Raw genomic sequence first — 17,537 nt, forward strand, 5'->3', positions numbered from 1 at the left:
GAGAACTATCTAGGGGACTTGGTCAACTACCAAGGCCAACCTGCACATCGGTGTCTTGGAGATGAGGATGGTCCTTCTTGCATTGCAGGCTGATCATGACATTCTCCTCAAGGGTGTGAAGTCTGTCCAAACAGACAATATCAATGGTCTGGTACCTGAGTAAACTGGGGGGGGGGCATTCTTACCCTCTTTTTTGGCAGACCATGAGGGTCTGACAATGGATGATTTCATTTCAGCAGTTTCTGACTGCAACACACATTCCAGGGTGATCCAGCATCATGGCAGACAGTTTGAGCTGGAGCATTCTCCTTCCTCAAGAGTGGTCTCTGAATCTGAGGGATGCTGCTCAGATTTTCTGACACTGGGACACTTTGTATTGCAACCTGTTTTCTTCCTCTTCCAGTACCAGGTGCAGCAGCTATTATGCCTTAATTCCCTCTAAGGGACAGTAACCCAGGGATGCTCTCCTGTATGCTTGGCCCCTGTGGGTCTTCTATACATGTATCCTCCAGCCACATTAATAATAAAGTTTCTTCAGAAAGTGCCCCATTGCATAGCAACTGTAATCCTCAATGCTCCCTTTTGGCCTCCACAGGTGTGGTTTACCTTTCTTTAGCCTCTCCTGAGGTACCCACCTTGAGTCCTGGATCTCAGTCTGGATCTTATTTCTCATTCAGCAAGCATAGATCCATCCAACCTTTAGATGATCAGGTTAACCATTTGGCTTCTCCAATTTTCTTGATGGCCAGGAACCCCAAACTGCAAGATAGAGACATACACATATTTTTTCCAAAAGATATATACTTGTAAGGTGTACGCTAGTATGTGGAAGTGCTTTGCCTTGTGGGCTGTCTCTCAGGGCTTGGATCCTTTTTCAGCACTGTTGGAGGCTAAACTGGACTTTGTCACAGATTTGTTTAAATCTGGGTGCAGTTATTCAACTATTAAAGTGCAATTGGCTGTTATATCCACTTTTCACATTGGTAAGGATATGTACAGTTGGCTGCCCTTAATATCTTGGAGGCCTTTCTCAAAGGCAGCTTTTTACTTTGTCCACCTGTCCAATATCTTGTTCCACCTTGGAACTTGCCTTTAATGCTGTATGTGCTGGCAGTGCCTCCTTTTGAGCCTTCTGCTATTGTTGATTTGAAATTGTTGTCTTGGAAGACTATTTTCTTGGTGGCTATTACTTCTGACAAATGTTTTGTCAGAGCTGCAGTTGTTGATTTGAAATTGTTGTCTTGGAAGACTATTTTCTTGGTGGCTATTACTTCTGACAAATGTTTTGTCAGAGCTGCAGTCCCTCTTGTTTGTCCCTCCTTATATGGTCATTCACTGAGACAGTGTGTCCTTTAGACCACATCCTACCTTTCTCCCTAAGGTGATGGGGAATAATTTGAAACAGTCCACTCAACTGCCAGTATTTTTCCCCCAATTTTTCCATTGGGTGAATATCTGCTGTATTGTCTTGATGTCCATAGGCAACTGAGGTTTTATTTGGACAGAGCAAAGTCCTTTAGGAAATGTAATTAGTTATTTGTCTCCTTTTCTAAGTCTCAGCTGGGTGTGCCTGTATCAAAGGTTACTCTATCCAAATAGCTTTCTGATTGCATTTCCTTTGGGTATGGTTTCAAGAGAAAATATTTGCATCATAAACCCAAAGGTCATTCTTTCAGACCTGTGGCTACTTCTACAGTTTTTGTTCTCCAAATCTGCTTTAGATGACATCTGTGCAGCAGCTACTTTGGTAGGTCATCACATGCTCATATTCCACTACAAAAATGGATATCCAGCTGAGGTCTAGAGCTTTGTTTGTTTCCACTGTATTGTGCAATATCCTTCCATGAGGCCACCTAGGGTGTAATGTGGATGGGGACCCTGCCCCACATGTTGAACCCAGATGGAAACAGACAACACAGATCTATCATTATGGTGAGTACATAACTTTCATTTTCTTCAGTTGTACAAGTCACTACTCATTGCTTACAGTGGCTATATGACTCAGTTGACACTTCTTCCAGGGCTATGCCCACTGGTACTCTTTTAAGGAGGTTTGCGTAGTTGTGTTCTCAGAACCTCCAGGATGATGATAAAAATGAGATTTTAAATTCTCCTTTGGATAGGGATTTAGATTTTGACCCCTCTGCTGCAGAGATGATCAAAAGGTTTGAAGAACGGGGTAAGCTGATACAGGCAATCTCTAAGATTTTACAACCCTCCTATTCCAAATTTTCAAAGGCTTTCTCTAACCCCTCATCCAATTTTGGCAAAAAAAAAAAAGACTCAACAAAATTCAGGTAAACAGACATTTAAGAAGAAATTTCAAGAGAGGAGACCAGTTCTGGATCTTTCTTTCATAAGCCTATGTGTAATAGTGCCTAAATTCAAAATGATGTCACTTCAGAATTTATTAACTGTTCTTCCTCATTCAAGTTTTCTGGTAACAATAGATTTAAAAGATGATGTTAAGTTGTCAATCTCGCCTTCATTCTTGCTGGATGGGGTTCGGCTCCGACTCGGCCTATACTGAAGCTCGAGAGCTAATTTTACCGGCTCGAGGAAACCCTATATCCCATGATGCTAGGCGGTAACTACCCAGATCTCGTTTGCCGCTACGCTAGCGAGGTTGCTCTTTTTAGTCACAGGTTAGTGACTAATTTTTCACTAAAATCTTAGTCTTCTCCTTAGTTTTCCCCTAGTATACTTTTAATCTTTTATAGGCTAGTTTTCTGGTTATTTTAAAAGTTTAATCCCTATTTTTTATCCCTTATCCCTGTCATACTCCCACACCCTAGGTTAGGCCTTAGGCCCTTCCCTTTATTCTTTTTTCCCTCACAGGGATTCTTAGCTGTGTGTGTGTTCCCTCAGTATCCCTGTATCCCTATTTGTTGGAGTGTGTGTGTCTGTTTTCTTCTTTTTGTTGTTTATCCTTTCAACTACAATATGTCGAAGGAGACAAAGGTCTCAGGCTTCAAGAAGTGTGACTCGTGCTGTCAGAAGATGTCTCTGACAGACGGTCACACTTCTTGTGTTTATTGCCTGGGACTCCTGCACCTGCAGGACTCTTGCTCAGTGTGCCATGCATTCAGCCCAAGAGTCCTGCAGGAGTGCAGGAATAAGTTGATACTAAGGGGCTTATTAAAGCCCGAAGGTTCCCCGGCTAAGTCTGTGCTAGGGAAGCCTTCAAAACCACCTAAACCATTGGCTCTGAGCTCTAAGCCTTCAGAAGGTGGCTCATCTTCTGCGACATTATCGGCTCCGGCTGGAGCCGATACCTATGTATCGCAGCTACCTGCATCGGCTCCAGCCGGAGCCGATACCTCTAAGACTCTGTCTTCAAAGTCGTCTCCGGCTGGAGCCGGCGTGTCTACGGCTCCATCGGCTCCATCAACCCTGATGCCCTCCACACGCAAAAGGTCCAGATCTCCATCTCTGGAGTCTATTCATTTGGCTCCGAGGTCACCGTTACTCTCAGAGCGGAGCCATCGGAGCCATTCCTCTCAGTCTTCCAGGCTTTCCGATCATGACCTTGAGAGGGTGGTAAGTAGACTATTAAAGTCTCAGGCACTGGCCCAAATGCTTCACAGCCCATCAGACAGCGGCTACGTCCATACAACATACTATTCCTCCTTCAACTCTACCCCAGTGTTCGGAGCCGGAGCTCCTCGGAGCCATGACCGTTTTGACGCTGGAGCCGATACCTCCCCCTTCGGCTCCGTCATCTGCTCCGATCTCGTCCATGGTGCCATCCTTGGAGGGATCCGGGTGCCTGGACTCTCTCGCCGGCTCCGAGGGGGTGAGTGGCATCAGACCCTTGTCCGACCCCGTTCTCCCTCTTGGAGCATCGGCGTTGGTGAGTTCGGCCCCGACATCGGCTTTGGAGCCGTCTCTGTCGGTGCCGGCTGGGGTTCCTAGCCCTTTGGAGCGGGAGCTCTCTAGCCTGCCTGGCAGGGGTGCCTTCGAGGTCATGAGGAGCGTATTGGCCCCAGTGCCTGCTCTACGGTCAGCTCCATCAGCTCCTCCCACTGTAGTGCCTGCTGATGTCTCTTCCCACTCTCTCGCCCCCAGCCATTGAGATCCAACACCTCAGGTTTCCCCATTGGGAATATCCTCCTCTTCCGAGGTTTCCCCTGATCCATCAGGTGAACCCCCACGTAAGAGGACATGTAAGAGGAAGCATGTGGACTCACCTGAGTCCGTCACATCTGATACCGACTTGGATGAGTCGGAAGCATCCCCAAGGTCCCCCTCTGAGGATGTCTCCTTCTCTGACATCCTTGAAATCCTTAAACAGAGGGGGAACTGGGGTCTTCCCTTAACCCTTCCGAGGACGAGTCAGTTTACCTGGAGGCTTTTGGTTCTCGACCCTCCACCTCCTGGGTGTCTCCACCCTTCGACCCCCTTATGGAAGTGGTGGCACGGAAGGCGTGGAAGGCCCCTGACTCGTTGGAGCCCACCACACCGAGGCTTTCTAAATTTATAACAGCCCCTTCTGATAAGCAATTTTTATCCAACGGTGTCCCAGTTGATGCCATGGTGGTGGCGGCGGCCACTAAGAAGGAACTGGCTGATCCTTCAGTACCTGTCCATCTGCCTAACAAGGAATTTAGGACAATGGATAGGTACGGCAAGCGGATGTTCTTGTCAGCGACCTTTGCCATGCGGTCGCTGAACTACTTATGCCACTTCACCCGTCTTCAAAGAGACATTCTTAAAGAACTGGGTGAGGTCCTACAGGATCCATCAGCTGCTGGGTCTCAAGAAAAAATTAACTCATAGCTAGGAACCCTGAATTCCATTGTCAACTCCTCCATGCGGCTTATTTCATATGCAGCCAATAGAGCAAGTAGAGCCGCAGGCACAGGTGTGGCTTTGAGGCGTCATGCCTGGATGCGGCTTTGTAACTTCACAGACCCCTTCAAGGCATCTTTCACTAACTCCCCCTTTGATGGTTCAGAATTGTTTGGACCTCAAGTGAAAGATACTTTGACCAGATGCGAACAAGATGGCAAGACTCTTTCTGCTGTAGGAGTCCGTTTTTCCTACTGCATTTAGACCATATCCTAAGGGTCAAAAGGGTGGAAAAATGTGGTTGCGTAAATCACAAGGAATCACGCCTGATGCAAGAGGTCAGTTCACCCCTAGAGGCAGAGGGGGGAACAACAACATCAGATGCCGTCCAAGAGGCAGAGGGGGTCCGCAGAACCAGGGTAGCAGAGAAACCCTCTCTGACAAACCCTTCCAGCATCCCTGAGGTGTTGCCCGACTGTCCACCTTCGGAGGCAGTCGGGGGAAGATTATCGCTGTACCCACAAGCCTGGCTCTCCCTCACTAAAGACAAATGGGTGCAGTCGATCATATCCGAGGGTTACAAAATCCCCTTTATCCAAACCCCAGTGATTCAAATGGGATCTCTTCCAGACGTTTCACCCAGTCTAAGGAAACAAGCAGCACTAGAAATATCAAAGCTGCTAAAAAAGGGAGCCATCCAGCCAGTCCCAGCAGACCAGCTAGGATCCAGAGTCTACTCAAAGTTCTTTTTGGTAACAAAAAAAACAGGGGACTGGAGACCAATATTGGATCTAAGCAATTTAAACAAGTTTGTAAAAAGAACGAGGTTCCGGATGGTCATGCTACAGTCCATTTTACCCCTTCTGGGCGAGGACAATTGGATGTGCTCAGTGGACCTTCAGGATGCGTACTATCACATCAAAATACACAGGTGCTCCAGAAGGTTTCTCTGCTTCAGGCTGGGGGCCAGTCACTACCAGTTCAGAGCCCTGCCCTTTGGTCTCACTACAGCCCCCCGAGTGTTCACCAAATGTATGGCAGTGGTTACGGCTCACCTGAGACATCAAGGATTCCAGGTGTTTCCATATCTAGATGACTGGCTCCTCACTGCCACCACCAGGCGTCAACTTCTTCTAGCCAGAGACTACACCATCCACATTTGCAAAGAGCTAGGTATCTCTCTAAATTTCGAAAAGTCTGACTTGTCGCCTTGTCAGTCTATTAACTTCATAGGCGCCACCTTGGACACCGTTCAGCTCTCAGCAAAGTTAACAGAGAAGAGGGTCTTAGATATTCAAAGTCATGTTCATGTCCTTCTTCAGAACAACAAAGTTCAGGCCAGGTATGTTCTAAAAGTATTAGGTCTCATGGCGGCAGCCATTACGCTTCTTCCCCTTGCCCGCTTTTACATGCGGCTTCTTCAATGGATGCTTTTCTCCCAGTGGTCCTTCCAACAGCTCCCTATGACACACAAGATCCTAATAACTCTATCTTGCAGAAAACATCTATCTTGGTGGATGGTCTCCCCTCAAGTCCATCAGGGCAGACCTTTTACTCCTCCTCCCCCGGTCACCACAGTCACAACGGACGCCTCCCTGGTTGGGTGGGGGGGGGCATTTTCAGGGCAGGACAGTCCATGGCACATGGCAACCCTTCGAATGCTGCTTGCACATAAACGTCCTGGAGATGAGAGCAGTGCTTTTGATGTTGCACGCCCTTCAAGACTCTCTTCCCCTGGGGACGATTGCAATTCAGACGGACAATATGTTCCTAGTATGGTATATCAACAAGCAGGGTGGAACCAGGTCATATCCCCTGTGTCGAGAAGCACTCAGACTCTGGCAATGGGCGATCTCTTCTCAGCGGTTTCTGATAGCAACGCACATCCCCGGGAAGTCCAACATCATAGCAGACAGGCTAAGCAGGGCTGTTCTCATGCCTCACGAGTGGTCTCTCAAGCAATCGGTGACGGACAAAATATTTTGAAAGTGGCGTTTTCCTTGCTGCGATCTTTTTGCAACACCACAAAACAGCAAGTGCTTCGACTTCTTCACTCTCTTCCCCCTTCCAGGCCATCCCCCCAGAGACGCTCTAGTCCACGATTGGCCTCGGGGACTTCTTTACGCCTTTCCCCCCTTTCTGTTAATCACACAAACAATTCAGAAAGCTACCGCCTTGAGGGCCAAGATGATCCTCATTGCCCCTTATTGGCCTCGACAGATATGGTTCCCTTTCCTGCATCTCTATCTTTTGGAGCAGCCTTGGCATCTGGATCCAATGCCAGATCTTTTGGCCCATCAATCAGGGCAGCTGCACCAATCCCTCCAATCTCTCAACCTCACAGCTTGGTTGCTCCACTTCCGTCCCTAGCCAGGCTTCCAATGATTTCAAATTCTGTCCGCGATATTATCATAGCTTCCCTTAAGTCTTCCACCAGAAGGATCTATGCTAGTAAATGGCAACGCTTTTCCTTTTGGGCAAAGGCTAGGAACATAGATCCCTTCACTGCTCCAATACACTCGGTCTTGGATTTCGTAGCCAAAATCTTTCACTCAGGATCTTCTTCCTCCACAGTAAAAGTTCAGCTAGCAGCCATCTCAAATTTTCACATAGGCTTGTCGGACTCCAACATCATGTCCCATAAGCTTTGCAAGGCATTCCTCAGAGGTATCTTTTTACTCAGGCCTCCGGTCAAAGACCCCCCATCACAGTGGGATTTAAACTTAGTTTTAGCATCCTTGATTCTCCCTCCCTTTGAACCTGCGGCCTCCTGTTCCTTGAAGTTACTTTCCTGGAAGACACTATTCCTAGTTACCATTACGTCTGCTAGGAGAGTATCTGAACTTCATGCCCTCTGCATTCGCCCTCCTTATTTAGTGTTCCACAAAGACAGGGTTTCTCTAAGAACTAACCCGTCTTTTTTACCCAAGGTGGCTTCTCAGACAAATTTAAATCAATCTATTGATCTTCCAGTTTTCTTTCCTATTTATTCAAACAGGGCAGAGCAAAAACTACATTGTCTGGACGTTCATCGTCAACTCCGCTTCTATCTGGACAGAACTAAACAATTCAGGAAATCTGATCAACTCTTTTTATCTTATGCTGAGAGTAAAAAGGGTCTTCCAGTATCTAAAGTAACCCTGTCTAGGTGGCTGTCTTCTGTGATTACCTGTATTTATCAGCTCAGAGGTAAAGAATTGCCTTCTAGGCCAAGAGCCCATTCAACTAGAGCGTTGGCTACATCTACAGCCTTTCAAGCTAGATTACCAATAGACACTATCTGTGCGGCTGCCACGTGGGCCTCTCCTCATACTTTCGTTACACATTACAAATTGGACATGGCCTCCAGAAACAGGGCAAATTTTGGTTCCACCGTTCTCAAGAGTCTGCTCCAATGAGCATCCCAGGATGAAGGTGCTAGGGGAGCGGTCCCGTCCAGCAAGAATGAAGGCGAGATTGACAACTTAACATTGAGAAGTTATGTACCTACCATAACGTTCTATGTTAGTTGTCTTCTCTCGCCTTCTTTCTTGCGTCCCGCCCACCATCCCCCTAGCCTGGACAGACCAAGAGGTTTTTCCCCTTCTTTCAGGGGACCTTCCTTGCTCTATTCCTAGCTCAGACAGTTGGTCCTGAGGTAGATACAGCTTCAGGTAGTGATATTTGGGGAGTTCTTCTCCTCCTCCTCCACCTCAGACGGGAGACTGAATTGGCTATGGTTTCTTAGCTACCAAACGAGATCTGGGTAGTTACTGCCTAGCATCATGGGATATAGGGTTGCCTCGAGCTGGTAAAATTAGTTCTCGAGCTTTAGTATAGCCGAGTCGGAGCCAAGGTTCGGCTCCGAACCCATCCAGCAAGAAAGAAGGTGAGAGAAGACAACTAACATGGAACGTTATGGTAGGTACATAACTTCTCATTTATCATCACATCCCTATTCATCCAGACTCCAGTTGTTTCTTAAGATTTTGTGTGTCTGGATCACATTATCAGTTCTCTGCCTTACCGTGTAGACTATCCACTGCCCCAAGAGTATTCACAAAGTGTATAGCTGTAGTAATAGATCATAGGTAGAGGGTATCCACATTTCCCATATTTAGATTACTTGCTTATCTTTGTAGAGTCTTTTTCAAAAGATCAAGAATCTCTCACTTGGGTGAGAGATCTCAGAACGCAAGTTTGGATTCCAAGAAAATATTCAAAAGTCTTTCTTGACTCCTTCACACAATATTTTGCTTCTGGGATGTCAATTAGACACCTCAGTTAAAAGAGCTTTTCTTCCACAGGAAAAAATAGATCTATATCTAGATCTGTTTGTTTGGTTTTCACTCAGCCTGTGGTCACTGCAAGAGAATACCTCAGGATTCTGAATCTCATGGCTTCTATGATTCTGATGATACCCCTAACAAGACTCCACATTGAGAAAGATACAATGGTAGCTGAAGTCTGTTTGGTCCCAGGGTCAACATCCCTTGTTTTTTCAGATCCCAGTCCTGGGGGTTGTCAAGAAGGGAAATAATTTTGTGGAGAAAGCAAATATTCTTAAATCCAGGTCTCCCCTTCTTTCTCCATGTTCCAGAGGAGTCAGTCACCACAGATGCTTCTTACGTTGCTTGGAGAGCAGTTTCAGGAGAGATAAAAGTGCAAGGTGTGTGGGACACCAAGTACAGGTATGCACATAAATACTAAAGAGTTGCTTGCCCTGATCAAGGCATTCAACTCTGTATATCATATTGGCTCCTCAGGACTTTTAAATGGTGTTACAGACAATGCCACAGTCATGTGGCACATCAGCAAGTAAAGGGTAATCAAGTTGCACCCCATTTTTAGACTAGCCTTGTTAGCTTGGTAAATAGATTCACAACACAATCTCCATCTACATGTATACTACATTCTTTCAGAGCAAAACTGTGTGGCAGACAAGCTGAGCAGGACAAAGGCAGACCCTCTAGAAAGGAAACTAGAAAAGGGTATCTTCCAAGATTTCAACCATACATGTGGAGTTCCTTAAGTAGACCTATTTGCCTTCTCTCTGAACAATCAGCTGGCAAGATTCTGCCCCTGGACTCCATGTAAGAAGGCCTGGATATTTTCTTTTCCTTGGACAGGAATCTATCTATATAATTTTCCACCCTCTCCGCTGATATCCAGGGTACATCTGAAGATTCAGAAGGAATCCCCCAAGATCTTTGTGGGGACTCCCTTCTGACCAAGGCAACAGTGGTTCTCCCTTCTTGTGGAAATGCCTGGGGGCAATTACCACAATCTTTACAGACTGGATCTGTTCACACAAGATCTGGGGTGTTTGATACATTTCAACCCCAATCAACTTCAGTTGACTGCCTGGATCATAGGGTCTTAATTTCCTTTGGGCATCTGTTTACTGAGGATGTGTAGCAGGTACTAATGGATACAAGAAAGTCTGCTTCTTGAAAATCCAATATTAGCAAATGGAAAAGGTTCTCTATTTGGTGGCAACAACCTAACCAGCACCCATTCAGGGCTAGTTGTTCGTTGGTTTTACAGTATTTGTGTGAGTTGCTATCCTATGGCTTTTCATCCTTCTCCATCAGAGTTCACTTGTCTACCATTTTGGCATGCCTGCCCATGGATTCTACTCTTTCAATGCATTCTCATGTGAAAAAATGTTTTTGAAAGGGGTTTTCCATAAGAGGCCTCCTAGAAAACCTTTGGCCCCTCTCAGCAATGTTAATTTTGTGTTAGAGAAGCTTTAACATTTGCTCCAGCTAACCTGTCTGACCTGAGGTTCTTAACAAAGAAGACAGTTTTTTTCTGAGTGCACTGATCTCTGCAAGAAGGTTATCTGAATTGCAAGCTCTTATGAAAAGTCAGCCCTACTTCATTTTCTATAGAGACAGGGTTTCCTTGAGAATTAGTACTTCTTTTGTGTCTAAAGTGGCATCCAAGTTTACTTTAAAGCAAACTATTCATCTCCCCATTTTCTCTCCTGAACCTAAAAATGATGGAGAAAGGATGCTCCATATCTTGGATGTCCACAGACATATCTGGTACTATCTTGACAGAACTAAATAATTCAAATCTTTGGATCAGTTGTTCATTTCTTTTGAAGGTAAGAAGAAAGGACAAACTGTGTCAAAGCAGACTGGTTCCAAATGGTTGATACCATTTGTTATACTAACCACAAAAAAACTGTTCAAGGCCAGGTCAAGGCCCGTTCCACCTGGACCTTGGATTCATCTATGGGTTTTTGGAAAAGGTTGAAATCTAGAAGCAGCAACTTTGCCCTCCTTCTCTAGGTCTAGATCAGGCTTTGCTAGGACCATTCTTCAGGAGCTCCTGGACTCTTCTCCTTCCACCTTCCAAAATTTGTAAGCTATGGTGCTCTACTAATATAGCTTAGGCTACTACAGCACTGATCAATATGAAAAACATAGTACAATTGTATAAGTAAACTTACCATAACAGTAGATATTCAAATTATCACTGCTGCAACAGCCACTCCCTTCCTCCATCCTCCTTGTTTTTTGGTGTGTTGATTATGCCAGGGTGTGGACACTTATTTTTGGTTGTTCCTTGCATTGCCATTTCAGGTCTCAGCAACACCATTACTTCTACTCTCTTTGTTGGCATGAAAGCTCTGAAGGCCCTGGTGCCCAAACCTGTCTTTTTTTAGTTAGCTCAGGTTGAGTTGGCTAATGGTATGGGCATATGAAAGGTGCCTTTAAGCTTTGGAAGCTGGCTGACTGGTAAATCTTTTCAGGATATAACCCATATAGCTTAGGTTACCGCAGCAGTGATCATTCAAACATGTAGTATTGCTATAAGTATACTTACACTACTGTACTTCATAGGTTCATAGGTGGGTACTAGGCTATTGGCCCTAGGGCCTATATAAGCCTAGCCAAAAATGTACCCTGGCTTTTGCCACCCACGAAAATTATTTTCCTGTGCCCCTGCCGAGCACAGCCACAGAAGTGATCCCTGGGGTGAATTTCCTATTTCCCATCCAATCATCAAGATTTTCTTGAAGAGTGCTAATGAGGAGCTCTGTTTAACATAGATAGGTAGTCTTTTCCAGAGAATGGGAAGTCTCTGGGACAGGAATCTATCCCTACAGCATGTTCTGTTTATTGTGGTGACAAGATTTAGGTCCCTAGAGCATGTAGCTTGGAGGGATTGGGATTTCTTTAAGTGGAGCATGTCCAACAGCTCTGGGTTTGACATAGCTTTGTATGGTAGGCAGAGATCACCCTTGAGTAGGCGATATGCGATGGAGTAAAGCTGTAGTTTTTTAAGACAGTCTGCGTAGGGCATCAGTTTGAGCCCAGTAATCCTCTTTGTGAGGTATTTCTGTGGCCTTTCCAGTTGTTGTAGACGTCTTGTGAGGTACATACCAAAAGGGGCATTGTACTCTATAAAGGGTCTATTGAGTGATGAGTAGAGGGGAACAATGACCTCTTTTTTTCTGGATGAGAAACCTTTTGTGATGAGGTGAGCCATGTAGAAAGATTTCCTGACCACTGTGGCAATGTGATTATCAAAGGAGAGACTACTGTCTACCTGTGTCCCAAGGTCTCTTATCACACTTTACAAAATTAGGAAGTTAGAAAAAAATTTGGTGACCCATTTGGTGGTACTAAGCTTTAGTATGTTGAGTGTCAAGGAGAAGATGAATATTCTGAACCTTGATGAGAGGTACAGTAAAGAAAAATGAAATGGTAATAAGGTGTTTATAGAAAAAAGTCGTCATTCATTTGTTTCGGATGAGGCCTTCTTGAAAAAGTAAAAATCAAAAGAGGAGTCTCAAAAAGTGGAAACACTAGGTAAGATATTAAAGCCGTATGCAGAATTTATTAATCATAGTCAAAATGACATTAGGAAAAAGCAAGGACTTTCATTATCAAGAGCTGACAATGCCTATAATAATTGTTTGTGTTTTTGCCCCTGCTGTCTGTTGACATCAGTCTACTCACCAAGGTGACATACAGCAACACCACTACTTCTACGTTTGGAAAAGGCCTTAACATGGTAAAGTAAATGTCAGACCTTCATTTAGAAAAGACTAACAGTAACTAGCTTTGGCCAGGTCTCCAAAAGTATGGATTGTAGTGAGCTGCTCAAGTTTCAAGTTCAGTGACTTTTCTGAAGGTATTTCTGAGAGAAACATGGGAAACGCATAACTGTTTTTCCTTGTGATGTAGTGTTTGCATGAAGGGCCACCACACTGCCACAAGCAAGAAGTGACATCAGAAATAGCTGGTTTGGAGAAAATATGTCTGAGGTTAGCAATAGATAGTAACTTGACTTCAAATATTGAAATTGTTAGAGACATAGAATAGTTTTCAAATATGGAAATTGTTAGAGTCGTAGAATAGTTAAAGACAGTAACAAGTGAATGAAGACTGTGGACTTCTTCTATCAGTACTGCCATAGAAGGATTTTAGAGGTAAAAAAATTAATCAAATCGTGCTTGAGCTACGGATTTTATTAATGTATGTAATTACAGCTGGTATGATATGTTAGGATCAGTATAATGTGATGTAAAGGACTAAAGAGGTGCAAGAAAGACACAATTAACTAGGGGGTTGATGGAGCTGCAGCTTCAGCTCCATGTGTCTGAATTAGGCCCTGTTGAGACTAATCAGAGTTTTGGCTGAAATTCTGTGCTATTTCCACAACAAATAAATAAGGTTCCTTATAATTTTCAACTGCTGGACCACAAGACCCATAATCAAGCACTGGCTGTATGTAGCAGAAGTCAGTAATACTGGGACAGAGGCAGACATAATGACTAAGAATGGAGAGGAAGAAGGATATTTTAGAAGTAATACAAATTAGCAAGAATATAATATATAATAGACTAAAGAAGGAGTGAAATGTAGATTGGACAACTGTAGTAAAGGTGTTCATGGGAAGATATAACAGTTGACCTAGCTAAGGGGACAGAAGAGAAATAAGGTGTGAATGAAAGTGAACAGACACCAACCAAGGTCATTTATGAAGCCATGTAGTAAGTTTAACAGGTAGATATGATAAAATTATATGGTAATATGAAGAAGGAATGCACCAAAAGATCAAGTGAAAAGCATTTTCTTTTTTAGGACTGAATCTTAAGAGATGCCTTTATATCATTATATTATTGTTTAGATTAAGAAATTGCATTTTTTGTTTTATTTCCTTTCTTTGGCTGAGGAGTTAGTAAGGTACAGTTGTACCTTCAAACAGTCATATGTTTGTGTTGTTTCCTACAGGTGGCATCCCTTGACAGTATAATTAGCATACTAAAAAACTGGGACATAAAAATGACAGACTCAATGTTGACCAAGATGGAAGCGGAAAAGCAGAGGAGAGCTGCAGAAGAACAGAAGCAAAAAGAAGCAGCAGCTGTCAGGTACAGACATATAAAGGACTAACGTACTTTGGTACTATTACTAACCAGCTGAACTGTCTTCTTATTTCTTGAAATGCTAATGACAAGGCAGTTTATTTTTTGCATAAGAATACAAGGACAGTACTAAGTCAATCTGTTATTCTAGAAAACAATTTTAAATGTGGATTAACACTTTCTAGGTAGGCAGAAAGCAGTAGGATTACATGGTAGGATTTTCTTTTCATCACTTGTATGAATTATTTATTTATGGAGCTGATGTTGTCTGTATTTGTCCAGTTCAAAATTTGGGTTATTGGATCTGATCAGATCTGATCTTGGAGCTTTTCAGAAGCTTGGATCCATGGCTGTGACTCCTCCCTTCTCCATAATTCCCTATGTCCTCAGAGTACCTTAGATCTTGTTTGCCACTTGATCTAGTAAGACTTGGAATTCAAGTGCTCCTACTAGTAATCAAACAATGAATGTTTATTTTTTCTCAGTCAGAAACCTTTATATCTTTATACCTCTGTTCTTCTATAGAATTTTTCCTCCCCTAAAGGATATTTTTTATAAACCTTCAGGAATCCTGTTGGAGTTACTTTTAGCCGTACTCTTCTACCTTTTCTTGTTTAAAAAAAGAACTTCTTTACTTGGAGAGTGTTATTGCTTGTTTCTTGCTGAGGTTGTTAAAATTTGTTGGTCAGTGTTGTTTTCTTTTGTACTTGTACTGCTATTTTTCTCAGTCAACATGTTGGACAAGGCCACTGGTTTTAAAAGATGTTCTGCATGTGCCCACAAAATCCCTCCTCAGGATCAACAATCTTTGTGCATATAGTTTAGATGTTGCCCATCTTGGTACGGATTGCGTGGCATCAACCTCTTTTGGAGTGAGAACATTACAGGGGTGATGGAACAAACTGGTGTTGAAGGTGTCTGTTCTTAAAAGTACTCAATTGCATTTATTCTGCTGCATTTATTACTGCTTGTTAATAGCCTGATTAAATTGTAACTGTTATTCTAAGCCTTTGGTATAAGCACTTGGGTTTCAGGCCAGTTGTTTTACATTAAGAAGATGTGTGGTCTGCTCTCAATTGGCAGGAGAGGTAGCTTGCACCTTTTAAGTTGGGAGTTGCTGGTTGAAGGCTTAGTGTTTGTTATTCCAAAAGTGTCTTAGTTGTGGTTTAAGCACTTGGGCTTTAGGCCAGTTATTTTACATTAAGAAGGTTTGTGGTCTGCACTCTTGTGGGAGGAGAGGGCAGATTCTACCCTTCTGAGCTGGGAATTGCATAGGCTTATTGTGCCTGCTTATTTGAACTGGTTCTTTCTGAAATTGGTGTGCCTTGTTTGCTGTAGCATAGACTAGATTCAGACCTGCTGAATCTATCTTTGTATAACTTGAGCACTAATCCAGGCCATCTTTTTTTGGAGAGGGTTCCCCTGCACCCTGGCGGCAGGAGTGTGCAGTTAGAACTTGTCTGATTGAGGACTGCTGGAACAAGGCTCAGTTTGGAGCTTTTTTATTGGTTAATTGGTTAAATTGTTTAAATCAGTTTGCTGTTGTTTGCTACTGTTATATTTAAGTGTATATCTGTTCTCCTGTGTTAAATTGACCTAAACAGAGTTTAAATATCTTTAGCATAGTCTGGTTACAGGTTTTGCTGTATTCAGATCTGTTTGTGTGACTCCTGTGTTTCCTGCTACACCATCTTGTGTTGGCCAGGGCCTGTCTGTACTTAGTGGGAGTAAGTGAAATGGTTGGAAATGGTCTGGCATAGATTGTTCAGCTAAGAGCTCAGGTGCACGGGTTGACTGGTCAATTCCAGTGTTTCTATTTTGATTTAGTTTTTGTGGTGTTTAAACCCAGCATTTGCATGGGTTTGTGCTTGTTTGCCTATTGCACACTGCCGTTGTACTGTTTTAACCCTTTGCGAGGTATCTCAGTTGCATTTTTTCCCTTACCAGCATTCCTGTGTGAGTGAGGCCCTTGCCTGCAGCTACTGTATTGATTTTATCCAGCTCTACTCACACCTATAGGTACTCTCCTTAGATAGTACCCACTCTACTATCCCTGACCTCTCTTCCACAGATTCTGATAACCATGGACAGACAATTTCCTATGTTTTTTCCTGATAGTCTGGTTGATATGGGCATCCTGAGACAGTGTAGCAACTGCCTTATGTACACAGACAACGCTCTACTGCTAACACCTAGGAACACAATATGTCAGAGATGCAATCACATTAAGAACCTGAAATCCTTGCTGTTTCAGTCACAAGCCAGTACATCTGGCACGGAGATGGTTGTCTGCACAAACACTATGAACACCACACCTCTAACACCACCCACATCTGTACAAAACACTCCTAGATATGCGGGGGTTCTCAATAAAAACATACCTAAACAAAAGAGACCTCCAAAGCAAAAACACACACAGACATCACAACCCACAGCACCAGCATCACACATAGTACACACATCTGTGTCTTACAGCCTGTAAGGCCCAACCACAAACCCAACATACTAGTCATAGGAGACTCTATCATGAGACACACAGATGTGCCCCTCACCAGGTTAGACAAGGAGAGTCACAGTAAGTTGCTTGTCAAGTGCTGTAATCCTTCATATCACGCACACACTCAAGTCTGTTAACAAGTACTGTTATGACTCTGTCATAGTCCATGTTGGTGTGAATGACTTGAAATGTACCTCTCTGGACTATATGAAGAGAGACATGATTGAGCTCGCTGAATATGTGTCCCTGGCAGGTATGTCCCTAGCCTTAAGCAGCCTCCTACCATCACCCAGAATGATACCTCAATACAAACAGAAAATGATTGACTTTAACAATTGGCTTAATTTCTGGTGTCATTCCAAGGGGATCCAGTACCTGACAGCCTGGGAGGACATGATTGACAGGCCACAATGCTTTGCCTCTGCCCTGGACTTTAAGGCTCTGGCAAAGGCTCTTGCCTCCCCCATAGTGCCTTTTTTAGGCAAAGTCATGAGCACAAAATTACCAACATGAAACATTTTTATAAATGAAATTTAAAGTCAAGCTGCTAAATGCTAGGAATCTTAGCATGAAACTGCACTCATTGCAAGCATTCCTTGCCCTGGAGGATGCTGACATTTGTGCAGTCACTGAAACCTGGTTCAAAGCTATGGAGAGCACCCCAACCTTACCAGGTTACTCATCCTACCATACTTGCAGGCCCCAAATGGAGGATTACAAAGCCAAAGAAGGTGCACTTTCAATATTTATCAAAGACATACACACCTCCAGGCTGGTCAAACAGTATGACATACAGGAGACACTCCAAGTGCAGTTAACTGTTGACAAAACACCTATTCAAATAATAGTTAGCTACAGACCCCCAACCATGACTCAGGATGC

At 43.8% G+C, this 17,537-nt stretch overlaps 1 protein-coding gene across 1 annotated transcript in view; it reads left to right on the plus strand.

Moving 5' to 3' along the window:
• The window catches only part of IQANK1 (IQ motif and ankyrin repeat containing 1), a 2,532,034-nt gene that overhangs the window by 1,227,730 nt on the left and 1,286,767 nt on the right, over positions 1–17,537 (plus strand). Inside the window, exon 7 of the mRNA XM_044067472.1 lies at positions 14,025–14,164. Within this exon, the coding sequence (XP_043923407.1) occupies positions 14,025–14,164 (140 nt within the window). The remainder of the gene's footprint in view (positions 1–14,024; positions 14,165–17,537) is intronic.

This window comes from Protopterus annectens, chromosome 3.part1, assembly GCF_019279795.1.
Source record: "Protopterus annectens isolate FY-2018-M chromosome 3.part1, PAN1.0, whole genome shotgun sequence".
Lineage (NCBI taxonomy): Eukaryota > Metazoa > Chordata > Ceratodontiformes > Protopteridae > Protopterus > Protopterus annectens.